The sequence below is a fragment of the Ambystoma mexicanum genome, chromosome 6p, assembly GCF_040938575.1.
Source record: "Ambystoma mexicanum isolate Mex_15411 chromosome 6p, UKY_AmexF1_1, whole genome shotgun sequence".
NCBI lineage: Eukaryota > Metazoa > Chordata > Amphibia > Caudata > Ambystomatidae > Ambystoma > Ambystoma mexicanum.
Window position 1 is genome coordinate 1085464278 of NC_090935.1, and position 19332 is coordinate 1085483609.

The window sequence follows — 19332 nt, forward strand, 5'->3', positions numbered from 1 at the left end:
CATGTAAAAAAATATATATTTTTTAAATAACTTTAAAAAGCCACTGTGAAAGGATAGCTTTGCTCGCACAGAAATGTCAATGAAAACTGCTGTGAGGAGGGGGTTGACTAAGCAATGTACATTATGTTCCCACCCACAAGACTTCAATCATCTTGGAAGAGGCTCACAATACCGGAAAAACCTGTTTATGAGCTCAGGCAGGAAACTTCTTAATTTAAAGCCCCGCTCTTCACTGAAGGTTGCATCTACTAGTGAATCAGCCTGCAAGGACATGTGATGTACTGAGAATGTATAATTCCCTGCTCTACCAGACTTGAAAGCAGGGGAATGGGGAGTTCAAGGAAAGCAAGTGTGGCTAAAAACTTGACTGGGAGGTGTGAGTTCCTCCTGCACCCACTACCAAAAACAAACTGACACTTCAAAGGGAGTAATACAAATCTCTGGTCACCGGCTGTGGGTGATAAAGCGCTCCTCCCACAGAGGGGGACAGATCTTACAAATTGACATTAAAGGACTGAGTCAATTTTTAGGCATTTATGTAATAATTAGAATGAGAAATAATTTTGTTTTATGCTATGTTTTTATGTAATTTCCAGGTGGTTTTTAAAAGCTACGGTGCATTTTCCTAGGACTTTGGGGACTGAAATGGCCAGTTAAAACCAGTTTATGGCTGCTCCGAAGTTGTGACAAGTATGAGATTTGATGGAAAGATGGAAGGTGAAATCAGGAATATGCTTGATCATTTGCAAAATCATAACTGTTATACGTTTGATGAAAACGGAAAAAATGTGCCAAATGGCCATGCTACCTCTTACCGAGTTGGCGATCGGCTTACCTAATTCCCTATGACCCGCTCAAACCCAATATCTAATGCATATGTCAGGGGCTAGTTATGAGAAATAACTGGGTTTTTGTCCAAAAGTTGCCAAGAGAACAAAGAGGGTAATAAAATGCCAATAGAGAGATGATGCTCTCTTCCCTTGGACCATTCATTCCAGAGGGCAGAGAAAGGAAGAGTAAACTGTCCAATACGATGGGTAACGATAATTATAGAGTACTCCCCCTAGATTGTAAAGTGAGTGATGTCATTTGGGCTATATAAGTGGGACTGTACTAAGTCAGGGGGACACACACACATTTAGGGAGACAGGAGAAGGAGGACGGAGAGAGGAGGCAGCTGAACCATATCAAGGAGAGTGCAGTGACCAGACACCTTGCCTAGCTGTTCAGAGTGTCCTGAGATCCAGCTGACTTTCCAGAATCCCACACCAATGCTTACTTTGTAAGTAGCAAATAACCCCAGCCCTAAATTGCATAAGCCCTTCCTTTTTGTAGCATTGCACCCATTGAAAACCCATAGAAAACCCAGTTGAAAAACCCATTTAAAACCCCAATTGAAACCCCCATTGACAACCTCACATTGCTAACGTAATTCAGTCGCCTTCCCATTGAAGAAACTGCGTTTAGCCTGTGTATGTTAACATATTCCCTTTGGTAAACTTCTCGGTGTCTGTTTAAATACTTAGCATATTCTTAAGAAAATCAATTAATTCCCCCATTGAAATTCACAGAACAAGTTGGTTAAAATTCAAAATTAACCCCCTTGTCCCTAGTGTTTTGCTTTAATAATTATAGTCATTAAAGTATTGCCTCAAAATAATGTCTCCTTGTAACTCAAAACCAAATTTGCCTGTGCATTGTGTGCATTACACCACAAATTCCTATTTTCATGTGTCCCATTGGAAACCCCAATCCGTAGTCCCATTGAGAGTGATCCCTTTTGCCTACAAATCTCTCCGTCATGTGTCTCTGTCCGTGTCAATGAAAGACGATTTTCCTATTCTGACCTATACCCTTTCCCTGAGATGCCTCTCATTCTAAATCCAGTGTAAAACGAATTTCCATTTACCCTTTGTGTTTTTCCTTTTGCATTTGCTTTCCCCCAAAACCGATTTTCCTACTTTATTTCCATGTTGCTCTGGTGTGCTGATTAGTAGTCTATAAGCTTCCCTATCTCCTCAAGTGTAGCAACACGAATTTCCTTTTATTCTGTACCATAGCAGTTGCGAGTAGCCGTGTGAGTAATAATCAAAATCCGAGTCTGCTGTTTTGCTCCAAAAACGGGTTTTCACTTTCTTAGCAGGCCTCCCATCCTGGCGTGGTGTGCTTTACTCAAAATTCGATTTTCTCTCTATTCCTACTCCTTGCCACTGCCTTCCATTCACAGGAATCAAGTTAGCTAATGTTTGGGGGTGAGTGTTGCAGGAGGGGTGCAATACCTTTGGGGTTATCTCGCTCTAAAAAATTGCCATTATTGCCACAAAATTGTGTTGCCATTAAAGATTGTGAGAATTGTAACAGTATATCTTCACTGAATTGTTTCGTAGAGATTAGTGCAATTGTGTACCACAACAGTATTGGCTGAAAAATTTTAGATTTTCCTTTTCCATTAAATAATAAATTAATAAATATCTTATTGATACACACCAGCCTGATTCCTGGTCCATTGTGAATCGGGGTGTTTGTGGAGGTTGGGTGCGAGACGGGTTGGAGCCCTACTCAAATAAAAGAACCTGTGGTTTATTAAAAATAAAAAAGCGCTTTATTGTACGCCATATTCGTTGTCAGGGAAGGAGTCCCTGGCTGGAGTGTGCCGTGTAATAAAACCGTGACAGTGTCTTCACACTATAGAAGTTCTTGTTACACAGTTGCTGCTCTCAAAAGCCAATCATTTCTGCAGGCCTAGTCCTCACAGCATTTTCAGTTTCCAGACCTAGCCCATGTACACCATCGCTCAGAGACCACAAATGTCCCCTGTCCATGCTTGAGAATGCCATTCAGTCCTGTATTTTTTTCAATTGAATTCTAGGACTTTCCGTTTCCCCCCCATTTGAATTTATGGAAAAAACAAGTCCCAGAATTCCAAGTAAAAACAGAACGGCCTGTCCTTTTTATACACGGCCATGGGAAGCTTGCGATCTATCAACTTTGGTTGAGCAGTGATCATTGAAAATCATGCTGAAATTGAGTAATTATAATAAATCACACATAGAAGGCAGCACAGTCCACCCATGTCCATTATTCACACGCAGGACTGTGCTGTCTCCTGTCTGCCCCTGAAATGATTCTGCTGTTTGTTGCGAAGCCGTTTGGCCCCGCAACAAACAGCAAAATAATGAGAGACAGCAGGGCTCAGAAGTGAGCTCTGCTGTCTCCCGTTATTCAGCTGAAAACGTGGACATGATGCCTAACAGGAGAGGACTCCTCTCCTATCAGTCAAGTGTGTTCATGTTGCTCATTGTGAACACGCTGACTGATAGGAGAGGAGTTCTCTCCTGTCAGGCAGCATGTCTATGTGTCGGAGTGAGTGCCATCCGGTCCCCCGTGGCTGCTCGGGTGTTTTTCAAGGGTGCATGGAGGTAAGGTAAGTGTTTTTACTTTTAATTTGTATGTGTATATGTGTATTTAAATTAAATGAGTATGTATATGTGCATGAATGTGTGCGTGTATATTGGTGCTTATGTTGGTGTCAATGCTGTGTTTGGTTTTATGTATGCGTGCATGCAAGGAGTTGTGTGACTGGTGGATGAATGCATGGGTGAAAGTGATGTATGTGAGTCTGTGCGCCAGCACCCACCCCTAAATTTACCAAACCTGCGGGCCACTTAAATAAGAGGTGGGGTCATCAGAGGTGCACCTTGTCTAAAATTTTGTGGGGCGACGGAGTGGCACTAACACTTCAAATGTTGGGAGCGGTGCCGACTTCAGAGCCTGTGAGGGAGGGGCAAACTTCCTTGTGTGAGGGAATCTAACATCTTTCCACCTTCGAATCAGACTATTCTGATGAAGCTTAAATGTTACAACAGCTAACTCTCGCCCTCATTTCTGAAACGTCACACATAAGGACTGCTGTGAGAATGAGATGTCTCATGTTACCACTTCCCTTCCAATCACTCCCATGGCATGCAAGTGCTACCCCCACATCACAATTTCAATTACCTAAAAATGTATGTTTATGAATGCAGGTGCTAAGAGTGAAATGCTTTATGTTAGTAATTTCAGGGCCTTTTAACAGCGAAGCCCAGTCCCCGTTTAATGTCTGTGTCTTGTTCCATCTGACCACAGCTCTGTTGGTCAGCCCGGCAGGGGCTGGGTGACAGTTTTGAAAGTGGATAGTGAGTGGGGCCAATGTGGAGCTAATAAACCGATTGCGCTGTCGGTCTCCCCAGTGAGGGATGGTGTCTGGGTCTTTCAGCTTTTGCAGTTGAAATGGGCCCCCAAGCAGCTGCCCTCATATTCACAGTCTTAGGATACAGACACCTACTGATAATCTGCAGCTTTTAACCACCTCACTGTATTATTTTGACTTAATTATTGATTTTAGCACTCCATAGGTGCCTTGGCCTATTTTTCCTATCTGTAAGGCCTGGGGTGCCCCACAAACATAAGAGAGAAATGGGCCCCCATCAGCCCTGACACATCTTCAACCAGCCTTGCTCCCACTTCCCTCCCAATGCCATGAACCCAGCTAAGAAGCTGAATAGCAATTTCACCTTCCCTTTGTCCACTAGTCGTACCTTTCACCCCAATTCAAAGGCTCATTACTTTCATAATGCTATGATAATCTCTGGAGAGGTGGGACATCTAAAAGCTGAGACCAGAAGTTAAGACTTTGGCTTTATCAAAGTTAGTCTGTTGATATCGCATGGATAGGCATTTGTACTCTGCATCTTTGATGCTGCTGCCACTCCATAACGAGAGCTACGGGCTGGCGACACTTTGAGAGAGGCCTTCTGCCTCGAAGTGGGAGGGCTTCAGCCCTCCATAGCCAGGGGCTGGCTCCGCCCAAGTAGCCAGGTCGAGTCAACAAAACCCAACATTTTGGGAAGGGGTTAGAGCCTGATCTGCTCAGTGGTGTTGCACCCTATGTGTCTTTCACTGAAGTCCTGTTAAAAACAAACATTGGCAAATCCAACAGTTTTGGCTTATGCATAAGTATTAGGCATTTGCCAGGCACTGCTATTAGATGCTCAGGTACTCAAGCCAGTTTGCACCTGCTTCCACCAATGGCCAGTTAATACCAATACAGCAGTGCCTTTACCATGCCTAGATGAAAGCCCAAACTGTTAGGATTACCAATGCTTGTTTTGTTTTACCCATGTTGCACAGGACTGTGCATCAAGGTTAAAGCAAACATACTACTTTGCTAAATTGGCCCATGTTGAATTTAGGCCAATCGAGCCAGTAACAACACTTATGGTGCACAGTCAGCCTAGACATACTTTCTGTGGCATGGCATGTTTACTGGCTGGGACGGCATACATGGTAATAATGGCATATATTGGTGCAGCCTGCATGGACCACATGGGAACAACCAGCATGAATATATCTTTATACTAGCATTTGTTGTGTGCAAAGGCGGCATGAAATGTATTGAAAAATGTTCCTGTGCACGGTTGGTGACTTGCAACTATTGGGATTTTCCATGTGCTTCCATACAAAACAAATTGCAAACTGTATGAATTTTACCCAATTTTAGAAAGAAAGTGCTGTAAAATGCATAAGTGTAACCCGATGTTTCAAACAATTTCTTGGGAGTGAGAAACCTGCATAATTGGCATGAACATTACAGCCTCTTCAGTTCAGAAATTCACCAGCCTCCACTGCACATCATCCATCTGTCACTGCGTATGATGTGTGTTTTAATGCGCACACAGGGGCAGGGTGCTCCTTAATGCTGGCGTCAGGCACCACATGCCGTCATGCCATCCTGTATATGTTCATGCCTATGATACAATGGTTAGTCTGGCATAAAACCTTTCTTCAGTAGAGAAATCTAACTTTGCTGTAGTTGATTTGCAGTTGTAGAAATAAACCATATTTGGGTTCCTCCACACAAACTCAAGGGGAGATTTCTCAAGTCCCCTGTTTGGGAAGGTGCTGCCGCGGGCCTAGTGCTTAACATCAAAAGGGGGCCTCACTATGGCCCTGATTGATGGATTATTTGCGCCGAAAAAAAAACGGGATTTGAGCGCCATTCTGCCCACAAATCCCCGTTTAACAAATGGGGATTTGCGGGTAGAATGGCGCACAAATCCCGTTTTTTTCGGCGCAAATAATGCATGAATCAGGGGCGAAATGTTTTGCCCCTGGCCTCAACAGATCTTGTGACAGCCCTGGCTTAAGTGACCAGACATCCTGTTTTTGCCAGCACTGTTCCGGAATTGGGCCCTCTGTCCCCTGTCCAGAGAGTTTTTTTAAATTTAAAAACCTGTCCCTGTCCGAGTTTTGCGGAATGAGCGGCAAGTAAACATCACATTTGTTAACTCTACATCATTATTTCATCTATCTGGGGGTGGATTCGATGCCCTAACTTTTCACTCATTGATGGGTTGTGCCACAGAGACTTCACGGAAACTGGTTCACAGTAAGACCTGTAATAGCAATTATCAGAGCAAAAGCTATTTGTTTTTAACCTTCTTAGTCACAACTAAAGCTGCACTGTTTAAATCCAGGAGTAGTGCTTTAAGTGTACATTATATAACATGGGATCATGGGGTGCAAGGTGGTAAGTAGGAGGGGGTGGTAGGGCATGTTGGCCTGTCCCGGTTTTTTATTTTGAAAATCTGGTCACCCTAGGCCACTTCTGCTGTTTGTTGCAAAGATAAAACGCGATGGCCAATCCAGTTGCTCTTTTTTTTAGTGTTTTCCCATATGCAGCATCTACTGTGGTTAAACTGTTGTGCGTCAGCGTGACGTATTCTGCGGCTGCTGTAGGTTAAACTGTCGTTCGGGCGTCCCTGTGATGTAGCTATTGGCGGGGAGGGGTGGCAATGTGCGTCCAGTGCTTGGCCACTCCTTCACACTTAGCACCTTTATTAATCTAATGAGCCGAGGAGGGGTCTGGGGGTGGAGGAAGGATGTCACTGCAAGAGCAGATTGGCGCTAATTGACTTTGCATTTCCTAGGCCTTTCTGCAACTGGCTACTGGTAGGCCGCGATGGAAACCGGCGTCGGGCGGATGTTAGTGTGAGCTGAAACTCAAACAGCCAAGCCTCGCCTTTCCGAGCTAGCAGCACCGAGGCCTACCCACACCTGGACAGAGGGCTTGCCTCTGCACCCACCAGCCGGGACACAAGGACGAGGAAATGAGCTGCCTTCGGTAAATCCACCAGTCACTCTAATCTGACACTTTCGAACTAGTTTCTACTAGGGAACTTCGCTTAACCCAGTACCCTGCTTTACAGGCCCATTTTCTCCTGCGCACTATTCCTTGTGTACCACACGCTCCCATAAGAGGCAGTCTGTCCACAGAGAAAAATACCGGTAGGAACAGCACCAGGCAGCCCCATTAGACCTTACTCTGAAATGATTGTTTCGTATGCTCGGTTTAAGCCAGGTCGTTTTATTTATGCATTTTCGGTCTCATCCTTTTAATTTTTGTACATCTTTTACCTTGACCGAGTGTGCGTTTTTGGCGTATGTTTAAAACCAGAGGCGCAATCTAACAGTTGTGTTTTTTTTTCAGGATGATGGTCGCCATGACGCTTCTCTTTCCAGCAAACGGCTCTAGGACTTCCAGGCACGGTAAGACTGTGCGCATTCCTGCGCGTTCGCTTGATTGTTGCTGTGTGTCTCCCGTGACGACATTCTGGTGTTTGTTTAAAAAGGTTGCGAAGGCGACAGGTGTGGAACGGAAGAAGAGTGGACTAATCACATTGCTTCTCCGGAGAAACTGAAGAGGGCACACGATGGCGCCACCGGAGCAGACGTGAGTGTGTCCGGGCACACGTATGGTAAGCGGACCGTGGCAGTATGTTGTGATCTTCATCCGGCGTCCCCAATGTGCCATCCCTGTGATGAAACTGACTGAGCATGTCCCACCACGCAGTAGTGCATAATCATGATATATATACGTTTTTTTTAAAAAAAAATACAAATATACATTTTTAGTCTCCTTTTTTATGAACTGCGTCATTTTTCGAGCTTAAACACGCACCCATCTCCTCGTGAAATTCATCTTCGGGCTTCTGGGTGACATGCGTGTTTGCAAATCTATTTATTTTCTGTTTGCTAATTTAAGCAGCCTTTTCCTGTTGTTGTTCTTGTCACAACGCGTTACAAGCCATATTGGAACACTGGTGGGTGAAAGCACCCACGCAGAAAGGGTAGAACAAGATTGAAATGCATCTTTCTCCTTTGGGCACAGAGTGAAACTTTCAAGAGGGTACAACTGCCTGTGTTTTGTCTTGAGGTCTAGTTTGGCAGAGCTGGAAGCTGGCGAGCGAGTCCGCTTTCCAGGCTCTCAGGTGCATGTCATCAACGGCCTTCTTGGTAGTAGTACAAGCGATGCTTGCCATGACTGTACTCTTCTAAGACGCTGACCTCTAAATATCTTTCTTTGTCTTTTTAAGGGAGCACCCCAAACCTAAAGTGTTGCCAGAATGGCGGGACCTGCTTCCTTGGCAGCTTCTGCATCTGCCCAAAACACTTCAGTGGCAGGCACTGTGAACACGACATGCGCATCAGGTGAGCAATGGCTGGCACCGGGGCACCCCACTATTAAGACCTTGCAAAATCGAGTGTCACTGGAATTCAAAAATGTATGGCAGCAACCAAACCAAAGGGGGTCTGACAGTATCTAGGCATTTATGATAAATTAAAGGAAGTGATAATAGACTTCTAGACTATACATCCTTGATGGCGTTCATCTATTAGCTCCCAATTCTTTTTTTCTGTGTCCATGATGTTCAAATTCAAAGGTCATCATGGTGCCACCTTTAATGGAAGGGAGTGACCGGGGTACTTGGAGGGAGTCAGAGGGCAGGGTCCAAGTTGGCAGAAGCCGCAGAACCACTATGGGGACATGTTGCCCAGTTTGAGGCATTTGGAAGCTCCATGCTGGTTAACCTCGTTTAAAGGAGCCATTGCGTATGTTGTCCTAATGCCTTCGTGTGTCCCGCAGGAGCTGTGGCGTTCTTGCGCATGGGCAGTGGGCCGTTGATGGCTGCTTCTGGTGCAGGTGTGGCTATGGGCTCCTGCACTGCTTCCGCCGAGCTCCTGAAGAAAACTGTGGTAAGAAGCTTGTTCTTTCTTCGTCCAGATCGTGTTTCGTTGGTCTGGTTGCATCTCTTTGCTACAACAGGTGTCTGGCTGTGGGTGGGGAGGGCGTACTTGCCCGTCCAAGGAGTAAAGGGGAGGTGGGGTGTCTTGTAGGCTTAGAATACGGGCTTGTGGATATGGACATTTGGAATTGTAACTCCAGGCACAGCTCCCTATTATTTGGTAATAGTGCACCACGCCACCATCGTAGTCTCAAAAGCGTGTAAACCACGTGAGAGTGTGGGTGCATTGGTTCCTGCCCAGCCACAGCCGGGCCTTCTACTTAGAATCAAATGACACACAAATAGCGCGATGTTTGAATTTCGTTTTCAAGTGCAGTATGGCGCAGACCAGGAGAAAATAAGGATTTCCAGTCTAGGTGTGTATAGGGCTGGAGAGGTGCTCATGGTATGCTACTATGGTGGCAATTGGGCAGCCGTACTTGTGTTGGTTTATACATTAGTTGGCATGTTAGCGTGGAGGAGTTCTGCTGTTTCTATAGAGCACTCAGTGGTGGATTGCACTTCATGAACCAACCCCATTTAGCATGTCAGGCAGGGTGGCACAGCACCATGGGTGCCCAGTGAGAAACTAAACAGAGCCGGTGCGGGCATCCAGATAGGCCTTACGGATGCAGAGATGATGCTTTGTAGGCCCAGGTTACTTGCGCATCTGTCCGGGATGAGGGTTGAGATCGCCATTTGCCTTGCTTTGCCTTTTGGGAGGGCTAAGAACGCACCTGTTGGTAAATTCATTTGGCACTGGAACCAGGAGGCCGTAGTTGTATTATTGGCCTCCACGCCTGACCACATTAGATGTGCTTGATTTAAACCTCTTTCATCTCGGGGCACCTCCGTTCCTTTTAACAGATTTCAGCCTGATTACAGATACCAGTTTTTGAGGGATTGTGGGATGGGAACACGTGACTGGGGCAGTACCATTGGGTGTTACCTATATACATTGCACCATTCCCCAGTTTGAGGCACAGGGAGATAAAGTGACCTGCACAGAATCCAGGGTTGAATAGCCACTGAAGCGTGTCCTCTATATAGCCCAGGGAGTCTCGGGAGACGCGGACAGTGGAGGACTGGGGTCGTTCAGCTGGTTCGTGATTCCAGTCAGATAACAAACATGCCATTTTCGTAACGGGCTGCCGTGCGCTCAACACGTGCTCCTGGAGATTGCTAGCCGAGCTAATTATCTGATTTGTTTTCATTTGGTCCATTCTGAAGAAAAAAGTGTTTTAATATTTGCACACTTTCGTGATCACTTTATAGGAAATGGCCAATTAAAACGGGGTGTGGGGGTCGTCTTCTTTTAGTCAGCCGTGAGAAAATACAAATACGTGCCCACGGATGATGGGAGCAGGCTTTACGAGGGACGTTACAGACAAGGGTGCACGTAGGGTGGCGATCTGTCTTCGCGCAATGATGTACATGTTAATAATTCTAGCCAAACACTGAAGAACATAGGGGATGAAATCCACTGGACCCTCAAACACATTTGTCTCTGATTCACAACAATGTTAATCCCCGTAACAGACCGCCTGGTTTATGAGCGGTAGACGAGGGGCAAGTTCTGTTCGGGTGTCATATCTGTGGGGAAACAGCCCAGCTTCCAAGGCCTGTTTTAATATGTCTGCTTAGTGTCATGGTTTGCATGTTGTATGATATTTCCATTTCTTTGGGGCGCAGTGGCGGCTCCCTGTGGCAGAGCCCCGTTGGGCCAATCAGCAGCCTGAAGCAAAGGGCTCGCCATGCACAGGTTTTTAGTTCATCGTATGGATGGGGCCCGCGCTGGGCTGCGCCTTTCATTAAATGATCCCTGGCAGGCCAGCTTAATGGCCCATTCAGGCGAAAGTGACTGGGCTGCGCCCTTCGGGTGGCAGGCATGGGGGCTCAAAGGAAGAACTCCACGGCCTTCCAGGGCGCGGCCTTCACCTATTCAAATGCCGCTTTTGCCATTTCCATTTAAACTGACAGCTCACTGGGCTTCTGTTTTGTTTCAGGTACTGCGGTGAAAGCAGGAAACGCCCTCCATTACCGCTCTGAGGGGACCAGGCCCGGGCCACCCGCCTCCTTCCTGGTCGCGCTATTGTTATGGTCATTGCTTTGCGTGAAGTGATATGGAGATCGGACGCAGGAGATGGGGCGTTTCCTCCAAGAGTTCAAGGTCTGCGTGGACATTCCTGATTCCGCCCTATGCGTGATTTTATTTATTTAATTTTGAGGCAGATGCGGAACTAATTAAATAGTAATATTCAGAACAATTACACGTAGACGCAGTGCCACAGATGCAGATATTTGCATGAAATGGGCAATTTTGAGGGGCTATCCGCCCCATTCCACGTGTTCTATCCCTGCGGGCTTATTTATTTTTTGTGGTAAAATCACTGGTCGGCGTGGACGCCTCGAACCCGGCGCTTTCCAGTGGGCATTTCACCAGTGCCGGAAGTCATGCGTGGCAGCGTCAGTGGGCCCTGTGAAGATTCTCGGCGGGCTTTTTTGAAAACCCTGGTCTATGTCGATAGCCTGCAGTTAATACACCTCTGCTCGACCCACTGATGCTGCCACAAGACCTGCCTAAGCGCTACCAGATGGATGGCAAGGATGCACGTGTAATAATGTGCACATAGTGCTATTCTAATAAATTATTAACTGTCACTATCTGTCATGTCATGGAATTTATATATTGCGGCGAATAATGATGTTCGTTATTCTTGTACTGAGTTTTGCTTGATCATGAAAATGTATAGGTGACTCCATTTTGCTAATTTATGATTGACTGTATAACGTCTCCTTTTTTTGCTTTCTGGTGGGAGAAGGGCTCAGGTGACAGACAGTCAGTCATCTGAAAGTCATCGGTGTCATTTAAGAATGTGTTCATTCGTTTCCTTATTTGTATTGTGCGTGCATCTCGGGTTCAGAAGCCTTGTGCCAGGACATTCGTAACACACATTCACATGAAATATAACTAACATTACAAGAGGAGGCAAATGGCTCCTGTGGCAGAGAACTGAGAGGGGGAGGGCGGGGGAGGCGCCCTGAGTGGGAACAACGACCTGTAGAGTTTCGAGCTAGTGTAAGGGCAAAGACCGCGTTAGAGACTTGGGGCCTGATTACGTCTTTTTTCCCTTTAATCGTCACTTTTGTAAAAACAGGTCCTTAGTATAGTCTGAGGTATTCCACTAGCCAGCTTGGCATTCCCTTCAGAAAGGGCAGTGTACTTCATGAAGCCAGAGTCCATATAGCCTCCATATAGCCTGCAGCTCAGGATTCCTGTGGATTGCAAAGTGTGGGAATGTGGACTTGTTTAGTGTAACACCACAAGCAATGTATTCTTCAGGAAATTCCATTATGAACATAATGTTGACGTTATTAATAAAATAGTGGCAACAAAAATGTACAGCCACAAGCTCGCCCACTTTTGCCAAAAAATGGAGCTTGGCCACAAGAAGAGCATTTGTTTTGCATGAAGTGACAGTTTTGCTTAAGTGGGGAAGCCATGATCGGAAGCGAGCTCACATGGTTTCGAATTCAGAAAGTGTCCGTTCCCATTTACTGAATGCCTGGCGTATACAGTTACAATCCCATTTGCTCCCTCAAGGAAAGAATCTCTGTATTCACATGTCACCAGGTTACAAAGGCCAAGTGTCTGGTACATATTTGAACACCACCTTCCCCAGTGTGAGTCTCCGAGTGTCACTTTACTGTCCTGTTTCAAAGGGAAACTCATCGCAAAAGGCTTAGTTCCTGCCCTGGGCACATTGGTCACCTTCCTGTGCATCTGACCGGTAACATAATAACATAACACAGGCTGGCACAGGGTCTGTGAGTTGTGGTCCGCGCCTTGCAGTTCATTGCTGGTCATTCATCTCTTTCCTTAGTCTATGGGGGGTGGCGGCGGGACAGCTCTCTGCTCTTTTCTTCACATGCTAGAAAATGAGGCAGACCTGATTTCAGGGAATTCCATCAATTGCAGGAGGTGTATATATCCTCACGTTTGGAGGCCATTACAGGAGATGACAGTGTGTGTGGGGGTGGGGGGCAAGGACAGGAGTTCTATACCATACATTAAAGCCTGCATTTAAGGGATGGCTGTAGGAGGCTTACATCCCGGCACCGCCCGATTAGGAGGCAGACCTACGACCAGCATAGTTGGTGGTGGGCCTGTCTCTCTTGCTCCCCAACAAAACCAGAGCTGTTACTTTGTGACCATTGTAGTGGTTTGTGGGGCGGGGGGGCTTGTAGTGTTAGCAATAATACCACCCCAGTCAACTTCTGGCTGGTAGTAGATGTAGCCCCCTTCCCACCGCCCACCTTCGCTTGGCCCTGCACATGTGACCCCTATGAAAACAACATTTTGTAGGGGTGTGCTTGGGGGCTGCCCTAGGGCCCTTCGTCTGTTGCTTTGGCTGCCCCCAGCAGCCACCTGGAAGCGGTACTTCCTCCATGCGGGTTACTGCCTATGGGCCGCTGCTGTGGCTCTGATGTTGGAACCGTGCGGTGTAGCCACCTGGCAGCTGGGATGCCTATCTAACGCTCTAGTTCTGCAAGATCTCTTTATTCAGGGCCATCACGAGGGAGCCTAAAACTTCTGGAGGCACTTATCTGCACCGCCTCTGCTGAAACCCTACAAGGCAGTAGTGTTGGTAACTGCTCATCTTTATCGACTTCACGCATCAGCATAATAAAAGAGGGACAAGATAGAACCGTGGCAACTATTCCAGGAACTATTCGTACAGAAGAGACCACTGGGCGAGGTGCAGGGCGTTCATGGCTCCACTGGCGCCTCTCAGCCATTTGAAAATGTGCGACACCAAGGTGGGGATCATGCAATTGGGGGCATGTTTCATAACCCCTCGGGGCAGGGCTTGGGGTATGGCATAGGTGTGCCCCACAGATGATTTTGGGGCTTCTGTCTAATATTTCTAAAACACATGTTGTACATAATATGAACATGAAGACAGTAGCAGCTCCCAGGCATTTCTTTTGTATATTCAGTTCTGGCCGTTAGAAGAGCATGTATCCTCAAGTAGTCTCCTGTGTCTTAGAAAGTGTCCACATGTGGACAGGTGCCTGAACATATATGCCAATGCTGTCCCCTTGTAAGTTAGGTGTCACCAAAGACAATTCAGACTCTTCCTGTTCAAAGTATATATATATACATATATATACGAAAGCAAAAGAATGTTCTTCTTGCTCGTTCAAAGTATATATATATATATATTCAATGAAACAACGTTGTTAAAGGGACGTTATGGTTAAGTTGCGCTACTAAAAACCTATGAAATTCAGTGAAAAAACTTTGTTAAGGGGACGTTATGGTTCCAAGTAAAACTGAAAGACCCTTGAAATTCGCCAGTTATGGTAGGCAAAGCAACCATAACTCGCGCCACCACCGTGCACTGCTAAGACTAACACCCACGACATCAAAGATGACATGACATCACATTTTTGTTTTACTGAATTTCATAGGTTTTTATTAGTGCAACGTCACCATAACATCCTTTTCAATAGATGAAGACCACTAGCATCTTAGGTCCTGAAAGTGGGAACCCCGGGTCGTAAAAAAAAGATTTTTCTTCCCAAACCGGGACGCGGTGTAGGCAGGAAAATCTTTTACCAAGATGGCCACCATGGAAAAAGAAGGCAGGGTGTATAAAGAGAACACAACAGGGCATCAGCGGGGGGTGGGGGGGCACACGAGGGAGACACAGGGCATGAGCAGGGGTGGGGGGCAACTTGAGACACACAGGGCATGAGCGGGGGTGGGGGTAACATGAGGGAAACACGGGGCATGAGCGGGGGGTAGGGGGGTAACACGAGGGAAACACGGGGCATGAGCGGGAGGTGGGGGAACACGAGGGAGACACGGGGCATGAGTGGGGGGTGGGGGGCAACAGGAGACACAAGGGGCATGAGCGGGGGCTGGGGGTAACATGAGGGAAACACGGGTCATGAGCGGGGGGGAGGGGGGTAACAGGAGGGAAACACGGGGCATGAGCGGGAGGTGGGGGAACACGAGGGAGACACGGGGCATGAGCGGGGGGTGGGGGGCAACAGGAGACACAAGGGGCATGAGCGGGGGCTGGGGGGGTACACGAGGAAGACAGGGCATGAGCGGGGGTGGGAAGAACACGAGGAGACGGGGCATGAGTGGGGGGTGGGGGTAACATGAGGGAAACACGGGGCATGAGCGGGGGGCAACAGGAGACACACAGGGCATGACCAGGGGTGGGTGGGGGTAAACGAGGGAGACACGGGGCATTAGCAGGGGGGTAACACGAGGGAAACAGGGCATGAGCGGGGGGTGAGGGGGCACAGGGGAGACACAGGGAATGAGCGGGGGTGGGGGGGAACAGGGAAGACAAGGGCATGAGCAGGGGTGGGGGAAAAGGGGAGACACAGGGCATGAGCGTTGGGGAGAACAAGAGAGAGACCCGGGCCATGAGCGGGGGGTGGCGGGAACAGTAGGGAGACACAGGGCATGAGCGGGGGATGGGGGGAATGGAGGGGGACACATGGGCATGAACGGGGGGTGGGGTGGAACAGGGGAGACACGTGGGCATGAGCGGGGGGTGGGGGAACAGGGCACACACAGGGCATGAGCATGGGGTGGGGGAAAAGGAGGGAGACACGGCATGAGCAGGGGGTGGGGGGAACAAGAGAGAGACACGGGCCATGAGTGGGGGTGGGGGGGCACAGTAGGGAGACACAGGGCCATGAGCGGGGGGTGGAGGGGAACAGGAGGGAGACACAGGACATGCACGGGGGTGGGGGGAACAGGGGAGACGCATGGGCATGAGCGGGGGGTGGGTGGAACAGGGCACACACAGGGCATGAGCATGGGGTGGGGGAAAAGGAGGGAGACACGGCATGAGCAGGGGGTGGGGGGAACAAGAGATAGACACTGGCCATGAGTGGGGGGTGGGGGGGAGACACGTGGGCATGAGCGGGGGTGGGGGGGACAGGGGCGACATGTGGGCATGAGCGGGGGTGGGGGGAACAGGGGAGACACAGGGCATGAGTGGGGGGTGGGGTGGAACAGGGTGGGGTGGAACAGGGCAGACACGGGGCATGAGCGGCGGTGGGGGGGAACAGGGGAGACACGGGCCATGAGCGGGGGTGGGGGGAACAGTAGGGAGACACAGGGCATGGGCGGGGGTGGGTGGAAACAGCGGAGACACATGGGCATGAGCGGGGGGGTGGGGGTACAGGGGAGACACGTGGGCATGGGCGGGGGGAACGGGAGGGAGACACGGGGAATGAGCGGGGGTGGGGGGGAACAGGGGAGACAAGGGCATGAGCAGGGGTGGGGGGGAAAAGGGGAGACACAGGGCATGTGCGGGGGTTTGGGGGGAACAAGAGAGAGACCCGGGCCATGAGCGGGGGGTGGGGGGAACAGTAAGGAGACACAGGGCATGAGCGGGGGATGGGGGAATGGAGGGGGACACATGGGCATGAACAGGGGGTGGGGTGGAACAGGGGAGACACGAGGGCATGAGCGGGAGTTGGAGGGGAAAAGGAGGGACACACGGGGCATGAGCGGGGGGTGGGGGGAACAGGGGAGACACTTGGGCATGAGCGGGGGGTGGGGGGAACAGGGCACACACAGGGCATGAGCATGGGATGGGGGAAAAGGAGGGAGACACAGGGCATGAGCAGGGGTTGGGGCGAACAAGAGAGAGACACGGGCCGTGAGTGGGGGGTGGGGGGGCACAGTAGGGAGACAAGGGGCATGAGCGGGGGTGGGTGGAACAGCGGAGACACGTGGGCATGAGCGGGGGGTGGGGGGGAACAGGGGAGACACGAGGGCATGAGCGGGGGGTGGGGGGAACACGAGGGAAACATTGGGCATGAGCGGGGGTGGGGGGCCACACAAGGGAGACACGGGGCATGAGCGGGGGTGGGGGGACCAGGGGAGACAACGGGCATGAGCAGGGGTGGGGGGGAAAAGGGGGGAGACACAGGGCATGAGCAGGGGTTTGGGGGGAACAGTAGGGAGACACCGGACATGAGCGGGGGTGGAGGGGAACAGGGGAGACACGTGGGCATGAGCAGGTGTGGGGAGGAACAGGGGAGACACGTGGGCATGAGCGGGGAGTGGGGGGAACAGGAAGACACATGGGCATGACCGGCGGGTGAGGGGGAAAGGAGGGGGACACATGGGCATGAACGGGGGTGGGGTGGAATAGGGGAGACACGTGGGCATGAGCGGTGGGTTGGAGGGGAAAAGGAGGGAGACACAGGGCATGGGTGGGGGGAACATGGGAGACACTTGGGCATGAGCGGGGGGTGGGGGGAACAGGGCACACACAGGGCATGAGCATGGGGTGGGGGAAAAGGAGGGAGACACAGGGCATGAGCAGGGGTTGGGGCGAACAAGAGAGAGACACGGGCCGTGAGTGGGGGGTGGGGGGGCACAGTAGGGAGACAAGGGGCATGAGCGGGGGTGGGTGGAAACAGCGGAGACACGTGGGCATGAGCGGGGGGTGGGGAGGAACAGGGGAGACACTAGGGCATGAGCGGGGGGTGGGGGGAACACGAGGGAAACATTGGGCATGAGCGGGGGGTGGGGGGCCACACAAGGGAGACACGGGGCATGAGCGGGGGTGGGGGGCAACAGGAGACACATGGGGCATGAGCGGGGGTGGGGGGAACAGGGGAGACACGGAGCATGAGCCGGGGTGGGGGGATAAGGAGGGAGACACGGGGTATGAGCAGGGGGTGGGGGGGACAGGGGAGACACGGGGCATGAGTGGGGGTGGAGGGAACAGGGGGGACACGGGGCATGAGCGGGGGGTGGGGGGAACAGGGGAGACAACAGGCATGAGCAGGGGTGGGGGGAAAAGGGGGAAGACACAGGGCATGAGCAGGGGTTTGGGGGGAACAAGAGAGAGACCCGGGCCATGAGCAGGGGGTGGGGGGAACAGTAGGGAGACACCGGACATGAGCGGGGGCGGAGGGGAACAGGGGAGACACGTGGGCATGAGCGAGGGTGGGGGGGAACAGGGGAGACACGTGGGCATGAGCGGGGAGTGGGGGGAACAGGAAGACACATGGGCATGACCGGCGGGTGAGGGGGAAAGGAGGGGGACACATGGGCATGAACGGGGGGTGGGGTGGAATAGGGGAGACACGTGGGCATGAGCGGTGGGTTGGAGGGGAAAAGGAGGGAGACACAGGGCATGCGCGGGGGGTGGGAGGGAACAGGGGAGACACGTGGGCATGAGCAGGGGGTGGGGGGAACATGGCACACACAGGGCATGAGCATGGGGTGGGGGAAAAGGAGGGAGACACAGGGCATGAGCAGGGGGTGGGGGGAACAAGAGAGAGACACGGGCCATGAGTGGGGGGTGGGGGGAGACACGTGGGCATGAGCGGGGGTGGGGGGAACACGGGAGACACGGGGCATGAGCGGGGGTCGGGGGGGAACAGGGCACACTCGGGGCATGAGCGGGGGTGGGGGGGAACAGGGCACACACGGGCCATGAGCGGGGAGTGGAGGGGTACAAGGGAGACACGGGCCATGAGCGGGGGGTGGGGGGGACAGGGGAGACACCGGCCATGAGCGGGGGGTGGGGGGAACAGTAGGGAGACATGGGGCATGAGCGGGGGTTGGTGGAAACAACAGAGACACGTGGACATGAGCGGGGGGTGGAGAAGAACAGGGGAGACACGTGGGCATGAGCAGGGGGGTGGGAGGAACAGGGCACACACAGGGCATGAGCGCGGGGGTGCGGGGAACAGGGCACACACGGGGCATGAGCAGGGGGTGGGGGAACAGGGGAGTCACGGAGCATGAGCGGGGGGTGGGGGGGAACAGGGGAGACAAGGGGCATGAGCAGGGGTGGGGGGGAAATGGGGGGAGACACAGGGCATGAGCAGGGGGTTGGGGGGAACAAGAGAGAGACCCGGGCCATGAGCGGGGGGTGGGGGGAACAGTAGGGAGACACAGGGCATGAGCGGGGGGTGGAGAAGAACAGGGGAGACACGTGGGCATGAGCGGGGAGTGGGGGGAACAGGAAGACACATGGGCATGACTGGCGGGTGGGGGGGAATGGAGGGGGACACATGGGCATGAACGGGGGGTGGGGTGAAACGGGAGACACGTGGGCATGAGCGGGGGTTGGAAGGGAAAAGGAGGGAGACACGGGGCATGCGCGGGGGGTGGGGGGAACAGGGGAGACACGTGGGCATGAGCGAGGGGTGGGGGAACAGGGCACAC

The 19332-nt window shown here is 51.1% G+C and overlaps 1 protein-coding gene across 1 annotated transcript; it reads left to right on the forward strand.

Annotated features, from left to right (window-relative positions):
• Positions 1–6749: 6749 nt before the first annotated feature.
• On the forward strand, positions 6750–11765 carry LOC138511016 (cryptic protein-like). The gene is made up of 6 exons (XM_069626552.1): positions 6750–7162; positions 7529–7587; positions 7671–7796; positions 8415–8529; positions 8966–9075; positions 11111–11765. Exons 1-6 carry the CDS (start codon positions 7149–7151, stop codon positions 11224–11226), a joined length of 540 nt encoding a protein of 179 aa, XP_069482653.1. The 5' UTR covers positions 6750–7148; the 3' UTR covers positions 11227–11765.
• Positions 11766–19332: the final 7567 nt, after the last annotated feature.